Genomic DNA, 21918 nt, shown 5'->3' with positions numbered 1-21918 from the left:
AGACCCGGGATCGAGTCCCACATCGGGCTCCCTGCATGGAGCCTGCTTCTCCCTCTGCCTGTGTCTCTGCCTCTCTCTCTGTGTGTGTCTCTCATAAATAAATAAATAAATAAATAAATAAATAAATAAATAGACAAATTCTTAAAAAAAAATCAAAAGAAACTAAAAACCACATGGTCAGAAAGCCAATAGATCCCAAGTCTACTGGCACTGAGCCCCTTCCCTGCAGCTGAGATGAAAATGACATTACGCATTAACACAGAGATCAAAGGGTAGAGGAGTTGACATCCTATATCCCTGCAGCTTGGGACAGTGTATCAGCTTGGATGTCAGTCTCCTACAGGGACCAGTATCAGGTATACGGTTTGGGCTGAGAAAATATATTTAGAAATCTAAAAATATTTGTCTGTGGTTAGTGAAATGACACCTAAATGGCTTATGCGGATAGTGAAATGTTTCAGACTTACTTAAGTAAGTAATTATTCATGCTTAGTCCGTGCTTAGCCCTTTGCTCCTGATTCTGGGTGGTTTTAAGTTTGACACCGCTCCTGGATGTCAGTAAAGGTGCGGAAACACTAGAAGCCCTCCGAGTTGACCTCCGCTTACCCAGGATGGACTGGACTAAGCAGTGCGCTCATTCCAAGGGGAATACCTTGCGTGAGGGGCTTTGAACACCCAGGACGATCACCAGCCCCGGTCTGCGTGCCCATTGCTACTCCCTCCTGCCACACTGAAGGGGGCTTAAAGACAGTCGTGGTTGTTCTCGGATCTGTTATGGCAGTTGCACCAATAATTGCAATTATGCGATTTAATTAATCAATATGTAAATTAATGAAGTAAGTGTAAAAAAAGAGTTGGTATTTTTAGGGGCACCCGAGTGGCTCAGTAGGTTAAGCATCTGCCTTCGGCTCATGTCATGATCTCAGGGGCCTGGGATCAAGTCCTGCATCGTGCTCTCTGCTCAGCTGGGAGTCAGCTCCTCCCCCTGCTTGTGTGTGCTTGCTCTGTCTCTCTTGTCTCTCTCTTTCAAATAAATAAATAAAATCTTAAAAAAAGAGTTGGTATTTTTAGAACAGCTAAGTCAAATGCTTTGTAAGAGTGAATTGCTAAAGAAGAGCTTTTGAGTTAGTATGGGAAAGATGACAGGAAAAAGGGTGGGGGCAACTAATAATCTAGAAGGATTTTAGGGATTAGAGTCGTTATAGTTATGCTTTTCAAAGACAGGGCTTCAATCCAATCAGCAGACCCACCTTGACTGTATTTCTAAAAATTGGCAAATGTATGCATATTTACGCTTTAATTTACAACGTTGGAGGCAGTTGATTGTCTTTTTGAATTAATGATCCTGATTGCATCGATAAGAGGGCCCCGACTGTACATATAAAATTGACGATATCAAGCTCTAGTGGAAGTGCCAGCATGTGTGGAATGGCAAGTCACTGGGATGGCAGTTCTTGTAAAGAGAAGAAAAATGAAATCTGGCTTATGGGGGAAAGTTGCCCAGCAATTAATCACCCACCGAAGCTGCAGCACTAACTTGAAAATATGTTTGAAAGTATTTTGCCCTTTCAGGACTGTTTAGGCAAACAAAAATATTTGCAGTTCAATTGTTTTCGGTTACATCTTCCTTAACTGCACTATTAGATTTAACATTCTTGGCAAAGCTGCTCCATGGAAACTATGTATTATCTGATTTGGGCTCTGTTTATAATTGAAAGTAGTCAAAAACAATAGAGTATATTTTCTTTGAGACTTATTTTAGGTTCAGGAGATAACCAGGTGGGTGAAATAGCATAGAAAGGATACGCAGATAGAAGCAGTGTTTGTTTTCGGGGATCCTGTTTTACATATTTCATAAAACAATACAGAAGCTAAAAGTACACTTAGAATGACCTGGAAACCTGACTTCAGTGTCTATAAGGAAAGGCTACCTTAGACTGGAGCATTTCGCATGGCCTCTTCAGAGTCAGCATCGTGATTCCTCTCCTAGAGCAGCACAGCGAGTGGGCAGCAGTTGCCCTCCACGTAAAGTTGGGATTGGCCTTCTTAGGAAAACAGGAACTCTTCATTTCCAAATTCAGGTTTGCTCACAGACCCATGAACACCACTGTCGAGCAAGCTCCCCTGACAGGAGGTGCAGAGGAATTGCCCAATTCAGCATTATTTGAGAGTTGTCTCTTGCCAGCTCACTCCATAAAGACACTGAAGGGGCTGTATACGTTGTTTTGGTTTATGTATAGTGGAACGTCTTACGTGACAAAATGAGGGGCCAGGAGTAGACCTCGTGGGTAACGTATATGGGTGTCGTGTAGGAGTGAGTTGACACTAAAACACATGGTCCATTACCTGCAGGGAATCTCAGTAAATCACACTTAATACAGTGCCTCTTCAGGGACGCCTGGGTGGCTCAGCAGTTGAGCATCTGCCTTCGGCTCAGGTCACGATCCCGGGGTCCTGGGATCGAGACCCGCATCGGGCTCCCCAGGGGAGCCTGCTTCTCCCTCTGCCTTCTTCTCTGTGTCTCCTGAATAGATAAATAAAAATCTTTAAAAAATGCTTCTTTATATCACAGTTCAAGATACTGCCCAGTTCCAAATGAGATTATTCTTAGACTCCCTGGCCTCTGTTTTATTGCCAAATCCATGCATGAGTAGACCATCCATGGCATTCTATCACTTACTTTCAATGGCATCTGTTGATCTAAATCTTCCATAGAGAAAGAACTTTTAGTGGTGTGCTGGGCCAGCTGTTGCTCCCCCTGGGGAGCCGATCGTGCACCTCTTCCCTGACCTCACACTGGCAGCTTGGAAATGACCACAGTGGGAGCACTTGCACCGTGGAAATTAGCACGCACCACACATCGGGTTCGTTCTCCCGCTCCTCCTTGAAAACCAGTTTCCAACAATGACCAGCACACCACTGCTTCTGGGACAGAGGTTCTTAATCTTTTTTTGTGCCCTGGACCCTTTTTGTCCTTTGCCAAGTCTCCAACATCTGAACGGTGTTGTGGTGGTGGTTTTAATTCAATGAAGTCACTAAAATGTTAAAGGAGAAGTTGATGGTGTAGTTACAGATGTGCTTTTTTGATGGCATTTGTAAGAACACCAGTGAGCAGCAGCTCTTCTCTAAATTCTAGGTAGTGATTCCCAGAAGCTGTGTTTTGAGATTGCTGCAGCACTATAATATGACATGAAAATATCTGTGATTTCTACTGGAGACAGAGTCATTGGTCCAGCTAATGCCACAGTGGTCGTTGGCTACATTCGTGACCGAAGGAAAGGCCACATTTCAGCTAGGTGTTAGTGAAAATAAAGATGTAATTTATCTGCCATCCAGTGATTGCTCGGAGTTCTATCCATGGCTCCTGGGGCTGCACTGACGCCAGGTTAAGAACTCCTGCTTGGTTAGAATCCTTTTTCACACTCGGGGGCATCAAAATTAACCTTGTTGCTTCACACAGGTTATCTCCACAAAGTGGGGGCAAAAGGGAGGATTTTTTTAAAATTTCATTTTATTGGAGTTCAATTTGCCAACATATAGCATAACACCCAGTGCTCATCCCATCAAGTGCCCCAAAAGGGAGGATTTCTTTAGGAAAAAAAAATAGCTGCGTCTGGACTCACAAGTTATGTTTCTGTTGACATAATTATTCCTCAAGTTATCATTTTCATTTGGATAAGCAACCCCTAATTGATTATTCAGCTTTAGCTTTAACATGTCAGGTCAATGCCCATATTTATATCCCAAAATGTTGTGAAGGTGTATCACTCTTCGACATTTCTATGGGCTTCTCTCCCTACTTGGAATCTTCTCTCTGTTGTCCATTCACATGTCTTGGTTTTTTACCCAACTGAAAGACCCAGCCCAAATACCACCTCCTGTTTCCTGCCTCCTATGGCTCTTCTACCTCACTGTGGCTTCTCCATTCCCTACCCTCATGCAGAACCACTGCTGTCATCTTCAGGTCACTCTATTATTCTGTTCCTAGTGAGGATCCTGTTAGACTTCTCTCTCCGGCCTCTTACCAAGTCCTTTTGATTCTTAACCCCACCTCTAAAATCCATCCCATTCTCTCAGTTCAGGCTGTAATTCATTTTCACTTAGAATATTAGAATAAACCCCTAATAGGTCATCCTAACTTCATTCTCCCCCCCTCCAGTCTATTCTATGACTAGACTATGAGTTATAGAGTTATGTCTCCAAGACATAGAGCTGACCATTTCACACCCCACCCTCTCCGCGAAGGCCCTCCACTTTATACAGATAAGCCTGGCCTTCAAATCTTTTACTGATCTGAAGCCAGTCTATATTTCCATCATTCTTCACAGAGGAATGTCGCATCAGTGGTGGAAGGGTCACCCTTCCTCTAGAGACGCCCTGCACATCCCCAGCACCTTATCTTTGCACAGGCTGCTGTCTTGTCTAGAATGCCCTTCCTCCTAGCTTTACCTGGTGTAGGTTTCTATAATCCTGCAGAGCTCTGTTCAAGTCAACTCTTCCACAACAAATCCTTAGGGCCCCTAGACCTGAATAAGCCCCTACAGACCTATTCTCTCATTGAGCTTTGCTCATTATTTTATTGTTGCATTAAGACACAATTTCATTTGTATTTCATCTGTCAGCCTCATCATAGAAGGGATAGAAACGTAGCCATCCTGAAGACACCACCCCTCCCCCAGTACACACAGCATTTAGCACAGACCCTTGGTCATAGTTCAGTAGCTATCCCACTTATTTTTCAAAGGAATTACTCTCTGATCCTTTTATGAAAATATATTTAGCTTTTCCCAATGAGATTTAGGTTATTTGTGTAAGAGGAATCTGTGGAGGACCTGGCTGGCTCAGTCAATAGATCTTGTGACTCTTGCTCCTCAGGGTCATGAGTTTGAGCCCCATGTTGAGTGTGGAGCCTACTTAAGTAAAAAAAGGAATCTGCTTTGCACTTTGGATTTTCTCATAGTACTAGGCACTCATCGGTGCTCAATAAATACTTGTTGACCTGAATTAATGATGGCGTTTACTGATTTTCCTAAGTACGCTTAACTCTTATGAGATGTGTATAATTTGCACAAGGAAGCATTCTTGTTAGCATGTAATACCGAGGACTATGTTTAATAATTGAACTGTTAGGCCTGCCATCCAAGGTGTAAGTGGAAACTTGATGCAGAATTCACCTCCCTGGTTTTTTCCACATGGGAAACCAGCCAGTTTCAGACTTTAATACTTGCAAATATAATCAACCAAGAGATTTAAGGAGATTCCTAAGTCTCTGATTTCTGAGGTTGAAATGAACATTATGGTGTTATGTAGTTAACCGCATTTGTAGCCACGTGATAAATGTACAATAAAACACATTCAATTTCATGGGTCATCTTTTTTGTAGGGCCTGATGATGCGCAACAAAAAATAGAACCTCATCACACAGCAGTGCTGGGGGAAGGTGACAGTGTCCAGGTGGAGAACAAGGTAAGTATTAAAAATGGGGTAATTTTCTTAAATTACACTTCTACTAGTTTACAGGTAAATGCCTAAATCTCCTGTGTAGCTGGAGAACTGTCTCTCTTCCTTAGGCAAAGAAACTCTGCCACAAGTTTATCATCTTTCATTAACCTCTGTTATTTCTCTTGGTTTATTTTCAAGTTTTATCTATACCCATTGCTCATCTTCAGGACTCACCTGAAGCCTCTACTGTTTACCCCTAGAAATCTGAATCTGGAGGCAACATGAGTTCCTTGTCTCTTAATTTTCTTCCTTTATACACTTGATTTATTTTATTTTTAGTCTAAACAAAAATAGATCAGCCCTCTGGCAGTATAAATATAGATCTCCGTGCTTACTCACATAGAGCCCTTTGCAAGTCAGCCCCATTTTCCAACTGGGAGGAGCATATGATGCATTTTGTAGTCCCTTTTGTGTTGAATCCCTGCTCCTTAGGTAGAGTTTGTGATATTTTAGGAGTCTTGGCAGCTTCTATGCCCAGATTGCCAGGTTTCTTCCCTGGGTCTCTTTCATTCCCTTGGGTGATTCTCTCACTCTTTTGTGTGCCTGCTAAGCCCATCTAATGGTTCTGTGTTGTTCTACTAAAGAAGATTGAAGAGACAACTGTACATAAGACTCCTGACCAGATGAATTTTGAAAAGTAGGGATGAAAACTATGTCAGCGTGCAGGTGGCTGGTGGAGAGGCAGCCTGGCTGCCTTGTGGCACTCTGCCCCTGGTGTTGTAGAATGTAGTGGATTTGAAGAATTACTGCATCTTAGCCCACTTTCCTGGCAGCTCACCTCCTGCTGCTTTAGTCACCCATAGCACTGCCGTGAACTCTGAAGTAAATAGAAGAAAATCCTCATGAGCACCAGAGAAAATGCAGATCTCGGGGCCTGTGCCCTCTCTTATTAGGTTGAACTGTTTGAAACTGCCACTTTTTGACCTACGGAAATGGCAGTCTTTATTCTGTGCCAACCCAAGGCGGGAACAAGGCATGGAAGCCACACAGAGAGCAGAACCTACTGATAGCAGATTTGTTTGTAACATTATCCGATTTAACTTGACACCTCAGTTCTTCCTGTAATCTGGCAGAGGGCACGTTGCAAATGATAAGGATTTGGAAGCTGGAATGAACCACCAGGAAGGGCTGAGGGGAGCCAGAGAGGCAGGAGGCAGCGGGGGAAGCAAAGAGTTGGCTAAAAGGTCAGTTCACTGGCTCCAGAGGCACCATTCTGCTGTGTGTTCTTCTGTTATTATCTCTGTGTGTGAGCACAGCCAGAGCCAGCATTAGAAAGATTTCTATGAAAAAAATTATTTTAGAAAATTGGCATTTAAATGGGTGCGTCATGCTTATGTCCACGGATAGCAGGAAGTCCCCGTAGATTATAACGGAGAAGAGATTGTGAAAGTGTGAACCTTGACCTTGCCACTTGTTAGCTGTGTGATTTTGGATACGTTTCTCAGCTTCTCCAAGATTCTGTTTCTTTGTCTGCAAAATCGAGGTAACGATGCTGCGTGCATGGGGTTGTTGGAGGGGATATGTGACATTACGTATGTCAGGAGTCTACTCCAGGCCTAGCACAGGGCTCAGTAAGTTCTGTCCAATAAGCCAAATTCAAAACCTGGTTTTGTAAATAAAGTTTTGTCGGAGCACAGCCATAGCCATTCCTGTCGGTTTGTCGGTGGATGCTTTCACACCACGACCGTAGAGTTGAGCCTTTGCAGCAGAGACTACGTGACCCACAAAGCCCAAGGTACTTATTCTCTTTACAAGCACAAGTTTGCTAATCCTGGGTTTAGTACGTAGTAGGTGCCCAATAATGGTAGCTAGAAAGTTCGCTGATCTAAACACCTAATTTAACAGAGAGTCGTGTCAGATACGTGTTACCTAGTGAGGATTCATACTTTAGGCCTGAAGGTTTGGGTCACGTAACAGTTTCTACAGCTAGAAAAAAGATCATGATCTTCAGTTGGGGATTAAACATGAAGCAGTAAGTGGACCCCTGCTACCTTTGTATGGGATCTTTTCATCAAACCCTAAAAGGCATGTACTGAGATCCTAGTAACATTATAGTGATTTCTAATTAATGAGCTTTGTATTAGAAGCATAAATATGTATAATATAATATCTTACCACATATTTAGAAATTTGCTGTATTAGAGGCACCTGGGTGGCTCAGTGGGTTGAGCATTTAGCTCTTGATTTCAGCTCAGGTCGTGATCTCAGGGTCATGGGATCAAGCTCAACGTTGGGTTCTACACTCAGTGGGGAGCCTGCTTGAGATTTTCTCTCTCTCCCTTGCCCTCTGTCCCTCCTTCTGCGTGTGTGTGCGCATGCACTTTCTTTCTCAAATAATGAATCTTTTAAAAAGAAAAAGATTTTTAAAAAGAAATATGCTATATTATTAGAATAGTGTAAAGTTTTAAACAATTTTTAAAGGCTTTGTTTTAAAGTGCCTAATCATTACTGCTTTACTTATTATTTTATTCTAAATTAGATAGACCTAAGAGAGATGTCCAAAGAATTACATAATGTTCAGTTCTCTATTAGTGGTTAATAAATCACCCTAAACTCCAGTGGCTTACAATGGTTACTCTTTCTCACAAGTGTGGTGGGGGTTCTTAGGCTGCTTTCCCTGGCATTGCCGGGTCACAGGACATCAGTGATGGTGGGAGTTTGGAGTCATATTGTCAAAGTGTTCTCAGAAAGGATTCCTTTGTCAACCTAAAATCTCCCAAGTGATCTATAAACATGTTCTTTCCCTGCATCCACACCAGCACCAGACATTGTAATTAATACTTCTTTCCGTTTTGGAGAAAAATCTAATCTTAATTCTAAAGAAAAGCTTTTAGAGACTTTAATATAACAGGACCCTTTTGGAGAGAAATTTAGCTGAGCAGATGTCACTTGGCACTTTTCATGAGGTCCCACTTAGTGTAACATTTCTGGAGTATATTTTACATTAATAGTAAGAAATGTCAAAAGTAATAAAATCTTACTTTTGGATTTGTATAGATAATCTTCCCTTTTAAAAACTGTTAATGGGAGATTGTAAACCCCATAATAAGGAAATCACATGGTTTGTCTCAAAGATGTTTCCAGTTAAAGAAAATCTTAATTTACATTCCTTTTTTTTTTTTTTTTTTTTTTTTGCATTCTTCTTCTTTATCTGAGAAGGTTACTGTTTTTGGTGGTCTGGGTTTATTCTTGAGTCCTGATTGAGAAGACCAGTCATCTTTAGGAATAAATGTTTCCGTATTGAGTGTTACACAGAAAATATTTCTGGAATTTATATTCAGAATTAGGAACATTGTCCATTTGGCCAGCATGTCAGCTTCAAATTATTCCTAATCTGACATTCAGAGATAAGCATATTTAGGGCACCTAGGTGGCACAGTCGGTTAAGCATCTTGCCTTTGGCTCAAGTCATGGTCCCAAGGTCCTGGGATCGAGCTCCATGTCAGGTTCCCTGCTCAGCAGGGAGTCTGCTTCTCTCTCTCTCTCTCCCCCTCTGTTCCTCCCCACCAACTCATGCTCACACACTGTCTCAAATAAATAGATAAAATCTTTTAAAAAGGATAAGCATGTTTATTGTTTGATGTTTTCTTCCTTGACTTTAGGATCCTGAGAGAAGCCACTTCGTGCTAATTGCTGGGGAGCCATTAAGAGAACCGGTTGTCCAACACGGTAAGCTCCAAATGATGGCAGTTTTCCTGGTTAATTTTCTTTTTCTTTGAAAGTAGTGTACGTACATAGTATTATTTGGGAAGAATAGCTGGATATTTGTCCTCTTAATCTACAAATTCGAGGATTTTGTTTCATTCCTCTATCGTCAGAGGAAAATACATACATGGCATTTATTTCTGTATTCATTCTCTCTTTTAAAGAAACAGTTCTTGAGTACCCATCACGTGTAGGATGTTGAGCTTAGAACTGTGGGGAAACCAAAGTAGTGTTTTACATTGTATCATAGGGAACTTGAACTTACAGAAAGGTTTTATGGCCTGCTGCTCAAATAGTGTCTTTATCTTTACTAAAAACAACAGTGATTTCAATACTGTTTGTAGTCCATTGTATTTTTAGTGAAAAATAGGAACCTTTTAAGACCATTTCTTTGGAAGTTTCTAAAATATTTGAGTCACTCTTTATTTGTTTAAAAAATCAATGTGAATAGAGGGAACTGTGGCATAGTAGAAATAGGACTTTAATTGGAGGCAGAAACTTCTGGAAAAAATACCGTCACTTCACTTTGTCTTGACTTCTTCATAATGTTGTTTTATTAAATGAGGAATATCTAAAAGCACCTAGAATCCATCTTACTATTTATTTTTATTAAGAATTTTTTTTGGGGATCCCTGGGTGGCGCAGTGGTTTAGCGCCTGCCTTTGGCCCAGGGCGCGATCCTGGAGACCCGGGATCGAGTCCCACGTCGGGCTCCCGGTGCATGGAGCCTGCTTCTCCCTCTGCCTGTGTCTCTGCCTCTCTCTCTCTGTGTGACTATCATAAATAAAAAAAAAAGAAATTTTTTGCCAACTTATTTAGATAAATGCCTATAAAACGTGTCTACCTATCAAATCATGAAATCCAGCATGCCTTAAAATCCCATCATATTACCTTGCCTTGCATCAATTCCTAGGTATACATAATGATTTCAGGAACAAACTCCAGTTGATTATACATTTAAAGAACACTGATGATTTTTAAAGATATTCTTTTTTGTTCTATTAATAACTTCAAGGGAAAACATTAAATTATACTCCACCTAGCCAATAGTAGTTGACCTCCATTTCACATACACTCCAACTTCCATTCCAAAGGCGAGTGGTTCTTGTTTCCTTTTATCTTGATTGAAGTGCACTGAACTAGTTTGTTCTTCTGGAAGAAGACAGGTCATAATCCTTATTAATAGCGGCTACAATTTAGGTGGGAAAAGGATGTATGGGATTTAAGTCTTTTGAGTTTAATAATCTCCTCTGCACCAGTGATGAGAAACAGGAGTCTGACTAAATTAGGTGACAGACCAAAGGGGTGGATCTGCTCGAGGCCACCCTGCATCCGGGTCAGGGAATCCTCTCAAAGGGGCTTGGATCTCAGGAACACTGCAGAAGCCTGTACACCCAAACTCACGTTAACCTGACAAGATAAGTAAGTCCCTTGACATCTCAGTTAATGTGAGGTGAAGCATTTTGTTTGGTTTACTGTGTGTGTGTGTGTGTGTGTGTGTATGTGTGTGTGTGTATGTGTGTGTGTGTTTAACCTTTTAAACTCCAGAAATATATATATATTTTTATCTGTGCATGTTTATTTTTTTTTATTTATGATAGTCACACACACACAAACAGAGAGAGAGAGAGAGAAAGAGAGAGAGGCAGAGACACAGGCAGAGGGAGAAGCAGGCTCCATGCACTGGGAGCCCGACGTGGGATTTGATCCTGGGTCTCCAGGATCGCGCCCTGGGCCAAAGGCAGGCGCTAAACCGCTGCGCCACCCAGGGATCCCTATCTGTGCATGTTTAAAGACAGCCACAACCATCTCTTGAGTGTTGGGAAACCAGTACCAATTTAATGAACTCGCTAAGGACCTTGTTTTTCTTATCAGGGAGTGTCCTTAATTATGTGTCTACAAATTAAGCATGGAATGTCACAGAATGCTGGAATAGGAAATGTCCTTAGCGTCAATGTAGTCATGTCCCTTTTAATAAATGAGGAAAATGAAATCAATATATTTTATTTATTTATTTAACAGATACTTGGGTAGTATTTATCATTTACTACGATGGGTCAAAGTGCTTTCCATATATTAATTCATTTAATCTTCAGGATAACCTTATGAGTTTGGTCCTCTCATCCCCATTTTACAGATAAGGAAGTGGAGATACAGAGGTTCATTGGCTTGTCCCAATGCCACATATCTGGATACACTATCAGGCTGTCTGATTTCCAACCACCCTGCCCTTCTGCTTCTCACCGTGTTGGGTTGACCCTCACTCTGCCCTGTGGCTTCTCTGATGGGAAGCGATGATTAGTAGTGGAGCTGGGATTTGAACCCTAGTCTTCTGACCCCATGTTTTGTGCTCTCCACTATACCAGGGTTCTACATAACGAGAGATTGAACACACACCATTTTTATTACTTGGGAGGGGAGTGTAAAGGTTTTACTAGAGAAAAGATGAGAACCGTAGTTTGAAAGGGTATTTATGAGATTGTTGATAACTATAAAATAATTTTCTTATTTATAACCTTTATAGTTGATCAGTTAAAAAACATACACTTTCTGGGGGATGTAATGTACAGCATGGCAACTGCGGTTTATAATACTATCGTGCATATTTGAGAGTTGCTAAGGGAATAGATCTTAAAAGGTCTCATCTCAAGACTGGGGCACCTGGGTGGTTTTATAGGTTAAGCATCTGACTCTTGGTTTCGGCTCAGGTCATGATCTCAGGGTTGTAAGATTGAGCCCTGTGTCAGGCTCTGCATGAGGTGTGGAATCTGCTTCAGATTCTCTCCCTCCACCCTGCTCCCTACACCCCCCCCCAAAAAAAAGTTCTCATCACAAGAAAAAAATCCTGTAACTTTGTGTCGTGATGGATGTTTAACTAGACTCACTTTGGTGATCATTTCACTGATGTGTACAAATATCAAATCATTATGTTGTACATCTTGAGACAAATACAATGTATTTCAGTAATACCTCTACATTTATTATTTTTTTAAATCAAGAAAGCATGTTTTTGTTTTCCATTTGTGCTTTCTGGTTTTAGTTTTCTTCTTCCTCTTAAGGATTTGAGGAGATAAGCTCCTGCAGCTCGGCTTTGGGGAGGCTTCCAATGCTTCCCTAGTTTCTCAAAGTGTGGTCCTTGGACCAGCAGTATCTGCATCATTGGAAGAATAGTGAGAAATGCAGAGTTTCAGATTCCACCCTAGACCTCCTGAATAAGAATGTGCATTTTAATAAAATTCCCGGGTGATTCATGTGCACATTATAAGTTGAGAAGCACAGCAGAATACTATAGAAAAGGGTCAACATGGAAGCTGAGAAGTGTACCATTTTCACAGAAAAATAATTGAGGGATGAGAGAGGTGCTCCACAAGTCCAAACTGTTGTGATATTATGACATGCAAGAAATTGGTCCTTAACCCACGATCTGCTCTCATTTTCTGAGTTCCATTTCCCTTTCTTCTACGTGGTCTTTAAAAGTTGACTTCTCCGAGGTGCCCTCTTGGATTGATTTTGCATATGAGGGCTCTGTCATTCTTTTCCTACCTGTTACAGCCCAAGTCTCTATCTCCAGCTGCAGTTTCTCTCATGAGCCCCGGATCCACATTTCCAACAATATGCTGAGCACCTCTGCCAGGAAGCCAGCCCTTGCTTCCAGTACCTTCATGTCAAAGTATCCAGAGCTGAACTCCTTGTTCTACCCACAGCCTCCTGTGTCGGGTATCTCATCTGCCCTTAACAGTTCTACCATCAACTTAGCCTCCCAGGCCAGACACTTTCTCTACCCTGATGCCAAAGTCTTTAAAAACCGCAAATCAGATCATGTTACTATTTAACCCTTCAGTGACTCTTGATCACCTGCGAAGTTATGCCCAAACCTCGTCCCATAGACCACATCCAAAACCCACAGGGCTCTGGCCTGTTCCAACATGTCAGGCCCCTCATTCTTTCTCCCTTCAATTTCTCCTTTCAGCACTCTGCCCCCATCCTCAATTCCTCCTTTTTAGCAACACTTGGATTCAAACCCAGGAATTTGACAAAGGCACCAACACACTGTGACCTGAGAGCCAAATCCGCCCACTGTATGTTTTTGTAAATAAAGTTTTATTGGGACACAGCCATCCCTCTTCACTTTCATATCATCTGTGTCTACTTTTACACTTCAGCAGAAGAGTTGAATAGTGGAGACAGACTGACCCACAAAATCTAAAATACATACTATCTGGCCCTTTATGGAAAACGTTTGCCAACCCTTAGAGAATCCAAAATGTGATGGTTTCTTGACTTGAAATCTTTGTAATCTCCTGTTTATCGCCAATGAGTTGCTACTAATTTTCAAAAATAGCTTAAACCCCTCATGTAAGTGCACAGTTTTGGATACTGGATAGACACCAAAACTATGACATTAGTCAATTTTTTGCATCAAATCAGTCCAGTTCTTGGCATCAGCTGATGCCATCAAAGTAACAGCTACAGGAAATCTTACAAGTTCCTACAACGAGAAAAAAAAAGAACAATTCTCTGTGTGTCGTGACAGATGTTAAACCAAACTTACTGTGGTGATCATTTCATAATACATAACAAATATTGAATTGTAATGTTGTCCACCTGAAACTCCACCTGAAAATGCAACATAATGTCATATGTCAATTACCCCTAAATAAAAAAAGGAAGAAAAAAACCTAACAACTATAAAAATAGTTGTAATAGAACCAAACCCAAGAATGTTTTGAATGAAGAGATTGTCATTGCTGATGACAACTTGCAATGGATGAGTGGGATGCAGTTGTTATCTGATTTGTTTATCTGAAGTATGGTCTTTCTAATCATACACAATCCTTGTGTTACAGTCCTCAGGGATTGGACGCTGTGTAAATAACCTTTTACTGCTCGGATATGCCTGGATTGGTTTCAGATTAAGAACTCCAGAAATACATATCATTTCTTGTGATAGAAGAAAATATTATCACCACCCAGAACTTTCTGAATGTCTCTTTCTGCCCTAGGTCCATTTGTGATGAACACCAACGAAGAGATTTCTCAGGCTATTCTTGATTTCAGAAATGCGAAAAATGGGTTTGAAAGAGCCAAAACCTGGAAATCAAAGATTGGAAACTAGAGCACAAGAACAGATCTCATGCTTTTTAGAGTTTTGCCAGTTGTGGCATCGTCCATTCAGCACATTGAGTTTCCAAAGCTGACTGAGCCGGTGCTTCCAAAGCATTCCACACTAAAGTGATAACATGTGATAACGTGCATTTGTAGCAAGGCACATGAGATATTTCCTGGTGCGTGCAAATAAACCTAATTGTTGCTTCTTTAAACATCAGTGTTCTTCATTTAGACCCAAGTTTATTAAGCTTCTGTTAAAAAAATCATTTTGTGTATGTTTCCCTTTTCTGTGTATATGAATGTTTTGTTATTTTTGCGCATGGGTGAGTTTTGTAAGCATATTTGATTGTTTTCTGTGTGTCCGTGGCAGTCGATGTGTGAACATCTGAGGTCCCTTCCTGAGCATTGCGATTTCCATGCAACATTCATGCCTGTGTGCTGGGGTTTCACGTTACAGGTTATCTGCATTAAAATAACAGCAGTCCTGATGGTTTGAGTCAGTTTTCAAAACTGCCCTGCTATTGGTAGGGACGCGACAGGATTACAGCCAAGACTTCCCTGCATTTTCTGCCAAAGTCTCTGTCAGATTTAAGACACATGCTTCCGCAACCTTCCATGAGGGTTGTAAAAAAAGTCTGAATCCAGAATTGGGTTCCAGCCTTCTGTGGCTGCAAACATTGGTGGCCACACCACCTCCTTACAAAGCAACTAGAACCTGGGGCAGAGGGTGGAGAGATTTTTTTTTTTAATTTGCTGGACATGAAATGAATTTAGAGTGCTTTTTCGTGTCAAGTGGAAGTCATGTCCACCTCCTGATTATTTTTGGAGCATGAGTGCATTTAATTTTTTTTCATCTCTCTCCCCGCATAAGATTGAGCAAAAACGTTCCTTGACTAATTGAAGTCATTTCATTGGATTTTGATCACAACTGATTATTTGGGTTTTTTCCATGTGAAGTCTTGGGGTTTCGAACTTTCCTTCTGGAGAATGCCTTTTGAAACAGTTTTCTCTAGCTGCCTGATGTCAACTGCTTGGTAATCGGTGGACATTAAAATACTCAAAATGTACAGACAGTGGGCCGTGGTGAATGTTTTCATGATGTCTTATCTACAGTTGGTGCACAGCTCCAGTTATGAGCATGGACCAGTGAAGGTAGGTGGCTTAATTTTTAATGTGATGCAGAGTTTTCTTATTGGCTTATACAGAGGATTTTCTTTCTTTGCCCCACCATTTCCCAGACAATATAAAAATTCAGAACACTCCTAGTAGTCAACAGGCTATATCTTGCATTGGTTAATGAGTATTCTGGTTCTTGGGCTAAGATTTTTGCCATGTGTATTTGAAAATGCTGGATATTTTTTTTTTTTTTTTTGGAGATGTTACAGAACATGAGTGAGCCTTGTGGGCACTTATGAGATGGGTAAGTGTCTCCTCAATTACATATGCAGATGGCACAGTGATTTTCTAATCAAGTGCTGATTTGTTTTTATGATACGGATAACTGTGTGGGCCATTTATCCAGGTTGTTTGTAAAGCAGCAAACATTAGTTTACTTAATTTATTTTGTAAATCGCAAACTGCAGTACTTCCTACAGATGGTTCCTATCTGGTTTTCTAAAATACCTATTGCTACCACCTAGAAAAATGTTTTCTTGGAAGTCGTTTGGTCTTTTGCTTTCTGAAACGTGTAAAATTCAAGTAATTGAATCCCTGGTTCTATGGGCAAGCCTCAGAGCCGGATGAGTGGAGAGTCATGCAAAAGAATGAACTGGGATGTTACTGACCGAGCAATATTTCGCCCAGTTTCATGTATTTTGTAGATTGTATTGTTTTCTTCAGCTCTCATTTTGAAAATGGCTTGGATTTAATTGTTTTGACTGAAGCGGTGCTAAATCATTATCAATTTAGGAATTTCTGGCCGTGAACTGTCAAAAGTGACCTTGAGGTTTTGTAGCTGTTGTTAGGACATGTGTTTTCAGCAGAGGTGATACCGCCCCCAACAGGAGAAAATTGGTCCTTGGGGTGAAAAAGTCTTAACTCTCATCCTGCGTGGAGTGCAGATGGACAAACAGCACCTGAATAGACACACGGTATGTCCTGAAAGGTTGAACACTGTGCTGGGGGAGAGCCACCTTGTCTAGCAGTCTACTAAGTCTTTCTACAGCTAGAAGGTCTTTCTAGCTTCTCCCCACCCCCCCAAAAAAAGAAAGAAAGAAAGAAAGAAAAGAAAGCAAGCAAGCCTAGCTTTCCAAATTCCAGGTGCACTCAGGAGAGCTCACAGCCTTTCAGCCCCACCTCATTGCCACCAGCCTGCACGCTGCATCTCAATGCCAGACGGTAGGTAAAAAGGAATCCACTTTTGAGCCTACGTGACAGGGGGAAAAATTGGACTTGTTTGAAGCAAATAAGGCTTTTCATGCTGTTCAGCTTTTTTTTGAAATCCACAAAACTCAGGAATCCTTTAGATGTGTTGGGTTCATGGAAGCTCTCCTCCCCCCCCCCAACCCCCAGTGTTATGCCTGGATTTTAAAAAGTTTCCATTTTACTTTGTACGTTGCTGTATTTGACAGTACAAGAGGAGATTTTGAATTGTTGGAAAGAAATAAAAATGCTTTAGGTTCTTCAGCTCTTTTAAAGAGCTCAGACAGCAAGAATTCTTTAGGTGTCCTGGGCGCAGTGAGGTTTTACGTGTTTCAAATGTACTGATGACGCATGAACTTATTTCATGGGGCAGTGGAAGAAAGCATTTGAATTTGCATGTGACAAGATGTGTCCTTAAACATGGGAGATGCAACATTAGCTTAGTGATACTATTAGTGATTTTTTTCATACATGTCTGAGTTTCCTTTAAAAAGTGAAGCTACAAATACTGCACTCATGTCTACCCAACCCCCAGCTAAATTAAATGTTTCTGATGTGAAGACAAGGGTGTGCCCAAAGTAAATAGAAGTTTTGGCATTAGACATGACTGAGTAGCATGAGGGATGGGGAGGTGCACCATTATTAGTTATTAGACTTTTCCTTTACCCCCTTCAGAGAAAATCTAAGAAGAAATCGCTGCTTCGTGTTCTTCTTGTTTATTTTTATTTTTTTAGATTTTTAGATTTATTTATTTATTTATTCATGAGAAAGAGAGACAGAGAGAGAGAGAGAGAGAGAGAGAAAGGCAGAGACACAGGCAGAGGGAGAAGCAGGCTCCATGCAGGGAGCCTGACATGGGACTCGATCCCAGGTCTCCAGGATCACACCCTGGGCCAAAGGCAGCGCTAAACTGCTGAGCCACCCGGGCTGCCCTGTTATTCTTGTTTAAATTAAAATTTAGTATGGAAGCCTATTTGAGGTGTAATGAACACTGGGATAGGAATTAATTTTTTGCTGTCCAGGATAAAAATCTTTCATTTATTATGGGACATTTTCAGGGTCCTCCTCAGTAGTAGGTCCATGAGTGTGTTCTCTCCCCTCTCCTGTCTCCCAGCCCCCTCTGCTCCTAAGTGGATGGCAGTGCGGGTTCTGTGTTCTAGGTTGCCCCTTCCTCCACAATCCTCACTTTCTGTCTTTGAACATTGTCCTTTTCTCCAGCTTAGACTAGCGTTGCCTCTACCATAATTATACAAGTCTCTGAATATTTTTTCTGCAACAATCATGCAGACAACTACCAATAAATACCCCAGATGATTGCACTTGGTGTCACTTGAGTAGGAGGCATCCTAATTTCATTAGTCTTGCCACTTGTATTTAGGAGAGCTGTTTGGGGTCAGCAGTGCATGGAATTTGTGAGCTAATTCTGTTTGAAAATCTCAACTCAGATCTGTATATGGTGTTTAGCTGCTAAGTTTCCCAATCTAGGCAGACCACATTTTCTTCTAGAAATAAGGTTAATCCATGCCTATTCTTGGCTCCCTAATATAATCAGATTAACCATCTAGATGGGGTTTTTTCTACCATCTACCATTGGGGATAGTCCTATGTCATTGCACAGGATGTGCATTGCTCAACTATAGGAAGCTTGCATAGGCTCACATCTGTGTGTGACATCCCTGAGTACCATAGTGTAGACATTCTGGGCATTTGGTAATAAGTACCTACAACTTCACCATCCAGTCATTCGTACTGACTGTCTGGCCGGTACTATTTCTGGTTTATTTGGTAAGCAATTCTTGTCATTGGGTATCTTAGGATCTCCTTGAGCATTCCTATGAAACCATCCCCCATAAATCTTTCAGAGTCACTGATGCAGACATATCACTAGAATGGTGAAGGAATAACCCCAGGTTTTGGTAGGTCTTCCCAACTCTTCTGGCAAAATTTGTTTCCTTCTCCCCCACACTACCTTTTAGCCGCCTCTTTCTTCACTGGTGGGCGAATGTTGTTGGGTTGTTGGAATCATTTAAACTGCATGTGATACCAAGACCCACCGGAATATAAGGTACCTCTTCACTTTCATGAGAAGTCCCATGGCCTTCATAGCCTTTGTGTCACTGGCCTTCTCCTGAAGTCGTCTCAAGAGTGAATTGAGTAACAAGAACTGAGTGCGCCTTCCTTATTTCCAGGAAGCATTCCCTTCCCCTTTTTCACTTCCTAAGTGAAAGCCCATTGGCTCTCTTGCTAGTCACATGGCCCAATGAGTCCTTGTTCACTTCTCTCTCAGGCACAGTCCTTGGCACAAAAGACATTTGCAATGTTTTCCATTAATTTCCCATTAATTTTCCATTAATTTCTTCATTTATGACCCCGTAGCTAAGTGTGTTGAATTACATGCTTCTATACACAGATCTGTTCGACCCTAGTTAGTCACTTTTTTAAAAAAAGATTTTATTTATTTATTCATGAGAGGCATAGGCAGAGGGAGAAAGAAACAGGCTCCATGCAGGAGCCCGATGTGGGACTCGATCCCGGGTCTCCAAGGATCATGCCCTGGGCTGAAGGCCAGCGCTAAAGCACTGAGCCACCCGGGCTGCCCTAGTTAGTCACTTTTAACGGTGGTTGAAGCTTTTATATCGTCATAGCATATTAGTGGTATTCAGGATACAGTAGAACCCCTGTATCTTATATCTTCCTTGTTTGACTTATTTTTTGATTTAAAAATCCTGATTTGGGCTTGTGGATAAACCTTTACTGTAGACGCCTATGAGCTCTAGGGGGAGAAAAAAAAGACCAGTAATACTAAATGTTGAGCAAGTTCCATTATGGAACCCCTTTTGGGAGAAGCTTATAAAAAATCGTTTATGGGATGAAAATATAGTATTTGGACATAAAAATGCTTCCATGTAGAGCCTGATGTAATAAGATCTGGAACTCCTGGGCACATTTATCACTACTGCAGTTGGCTGGAGGTCCTTGAGAAATGGAGACACATATGACAGTAACGTTTCTGAGCACATTTCTAAACTTAACTCTTTCCTACCACTTGAGATTAGCTGAGGGTGGGAAACTATACATAGGAACATGATTGAGATGAGAGGAGATGAGATCTTTCTCCTTAGGTGGCTTCTATGCAAGTCCAGTTTTCTCCCTCTTGCCACCACTTTTTACAACCTCTGCCACGATACCAGGACATTATAAAACAAAGACACGCTGAGACCTCCCTGCATCATGAAAGCTTTGACTGATCGTGATGTCCCAGTTGGTAAAGGATCTCCTTGGCCTCTCATTAGAATTGAACCGTGTTCGACGATTCATTCACTTCATTGGTGAGCACCACTATGTCTGGGCACTGGGGTCAGTGCTGGAAATGCAACAGGAAAGAAGACAGCATTCTGACTCTCACAGAACTTACATTCCAAGTGTGGTGGGGAGAGGCAGGCAATGGCAAATCTATAACCTGCCAGGGGGAGCACCATGAAGAAGATCAAGCAACAGAGTGATGGGTCAGGGAGACCTCTGATTTGATTTTACTTTTGCAGACCCCTGAAGGAAGAGAGGGGGGCAGAGACAGCCACTGTGCCCTGGCCATGGGGAGGGCGAGGAGGTGGCTTGGGTGTTTGGGTAGCAGCCAGGGGGCCAGTGTAGTTGGATTAGGGAGAGTGGAGGCCAGAGCCTGGTTGTTGAGGCTGGAGAAGTAACCTGGGCAGATCATGTGGGGTGTGGCTGTGTTCGTAAAACTCTATGGACACTGAAATTTGAATTGTGTATCATTTTCATGCGTCTTGAAATGATCCTCCTCTTCTTTTCATTTGTTGCAACCATTTAAATTCATAAAAAATAATTCTTAGTTCACGGGCCGTAGTAAAATAGGCTGTAGGCTGGATTTGGCCCACAGGTCAGAGTTTGCCAACCCTGATCTGTGTCATTACGTGATTTTATCCTCTGCATTGTATGTTCTCAGTACCTGACATTTTGTTTTGTTTTGTTTTGTTTTGTTTTGTTTTTTAGTACCTGACATTTTTAATTTGTGTGTAAGTTTATTGCTCTGTCATCCTCCACTAGAAGGAAAGCTTTTTAAGAACAGGGACATTTCTCCTTTCTCTCTCTCTCTCTCTCTCTCTCTCCCTTCCTTTGTTTTTTGTTTTAAGATGTTGCTTATGGGATCCCTGGGTGGCGCAGCGGTTTGGCGCCTGCCTTTGGCCCAGGGCGCGATCCTGGAGATCCGGGATCGAATCCCACATCAGGCTCCCGGTGCATGGAGCCTGCTTCTCCCTCTGCCTGTGTCTCTGCCTCTCTCTCTCTCACTGTGTGCCTATCATGAATAAATAAAAAAAAATTAAAAAAAAAAAAGATGTTGCTTATGCCCAGGGCACCTGGGTGGCTCAGTCCATGAAGCATCTGCCTTGGACTCAGGTCATGATCCCAGGGTCAAGATCAAGCCCTGGATCGAGCCAGTTTCACCCTCTCCCTCTGTGTGCTCTCTCTCTCAAACAAATAAATAAAGCTTTTTTTTTTAAAAAAAAAAAGTTGTTTATGCTCTTTGGCATTGGCCACACGCCGCTGCTCTGGCCCCAGCTGGAGTTCCTTCGCTTGGGTGCAGGAGGCACAGCCCAAGGGCTCTTGCACGGGGGGCCCTGAGTGTGGGAACTCTGCATTGTGACTTCACTGTCACAGTCACCTGGTACAAAGCCTGTAAGAGAATCGATACTTAAGAAACAGTCAACAAAACTAAAAGACAACTTACAGAATGGGAGAAGATATTTGCAGATGGCCTATCAGATAAAGGGCTAGTATCCAAGATCTATAAAGAACTTCTCAAACTCAACACCCCAAAAATAATCCAGTCAAGAAATGGGCAGAAGACACGAACAGACATTTCTCCAAAGAAGACATAGACATGGCCAAGAAGCACATGAGAAAATGCTCCACATCACTTGCCATCAGGGAAATACAAATCAAAACCACCATGAGATACCACCTCACACCAGTGAGAATGGGGCAAATTAACAAGACAGGAAACAACACATGTTGGAGAGGATGTGGAGAAAGGGGAGCCCTCTTGCACTGTTGGTGGGAATGGGAACTGGTGCAGCCACTCTGGAAAACTGTGTGGAGGTTCCTCAAAGAGTTAAAAATAAAGCTACCCTATGACCCAGCAATTGCACTGCTGGGGATTTACCCCAAAGATACAGATGCAGTGAAATGGCAGGACACCTGCACCCCAATGTTTCTAGCAGC

General features: G+C 41.8%; 2 protein-coding genes across 4 annotated transcripts in view; both read left to right on the top strand.

Annotated features, from left to right (window-relative positions):
• Positions 1–14528, top strand: part of PIR (pirin) — a 105566-nt gene extending 91038 nt beyond the window's left edge. For both annotated transcript variants that reach the window (XM_038586874.1, XM_038586872.1), the window contains exons 8-10: positions 5384–5466; positions 9105–9171; positions 14211–14528. In XM_038586874.1, the coding sequence (XP_038442802.1) occupies positions 5384–5466; positions 9105–9171; positions 14211–14323 (263 nt within the window). In that variant the 3' untranslated portion in view covers positions 14324–14528. The remainder of the gene's footprint in view (positions 1–5383; positions 5467–9104; positions 9172–14210) is intronic.
• A 149-nt stretch (positions 14529–14677) lies between these two features.
• Positions 14678–21918, top strand: part of VEGFD (vascular endothelial growth factor D) — a 37347-nt gene continuing 30106 nt past the window's right edge. Inside the window, exon 1 of one of the 2 annotated variants that reach the window (XM_038586870.1) lies at positions 14678–15468. In XM_038586870.1, coding sequence (XP_038442798.1) covers positions 15379–15468 — 90 coding nt within the window. In that variant the 5' untranslated portion in view covers positions 14678–15378. Of the gene's footprint in view, positions 15469–15612; positions 15737–21918 lie in introns of those variants that run through there. The other variant, XM_038586871.1, reaches the window with a different exon arrangement.

The sequence above is a fragment of the Canis lupus genome, chromosome X (genome assembly GCF_011100685.1).
Source record: "Canis lupus familiaris isolate Mischka breed German Shepherd chromosome X, alternate assembly UU_Cfam_GSD_1.0, whole genome shotgun sequence".
NCBI lineage: Eukaryota > Metazoa > Chordata > Mammalia > Carnivora > Canidae > Canis > Canis lupus.
Note: the sequence above shows the minus strand (reverse complement) of the source record. Positions and strands in the feature narration are given on the sequence as shown.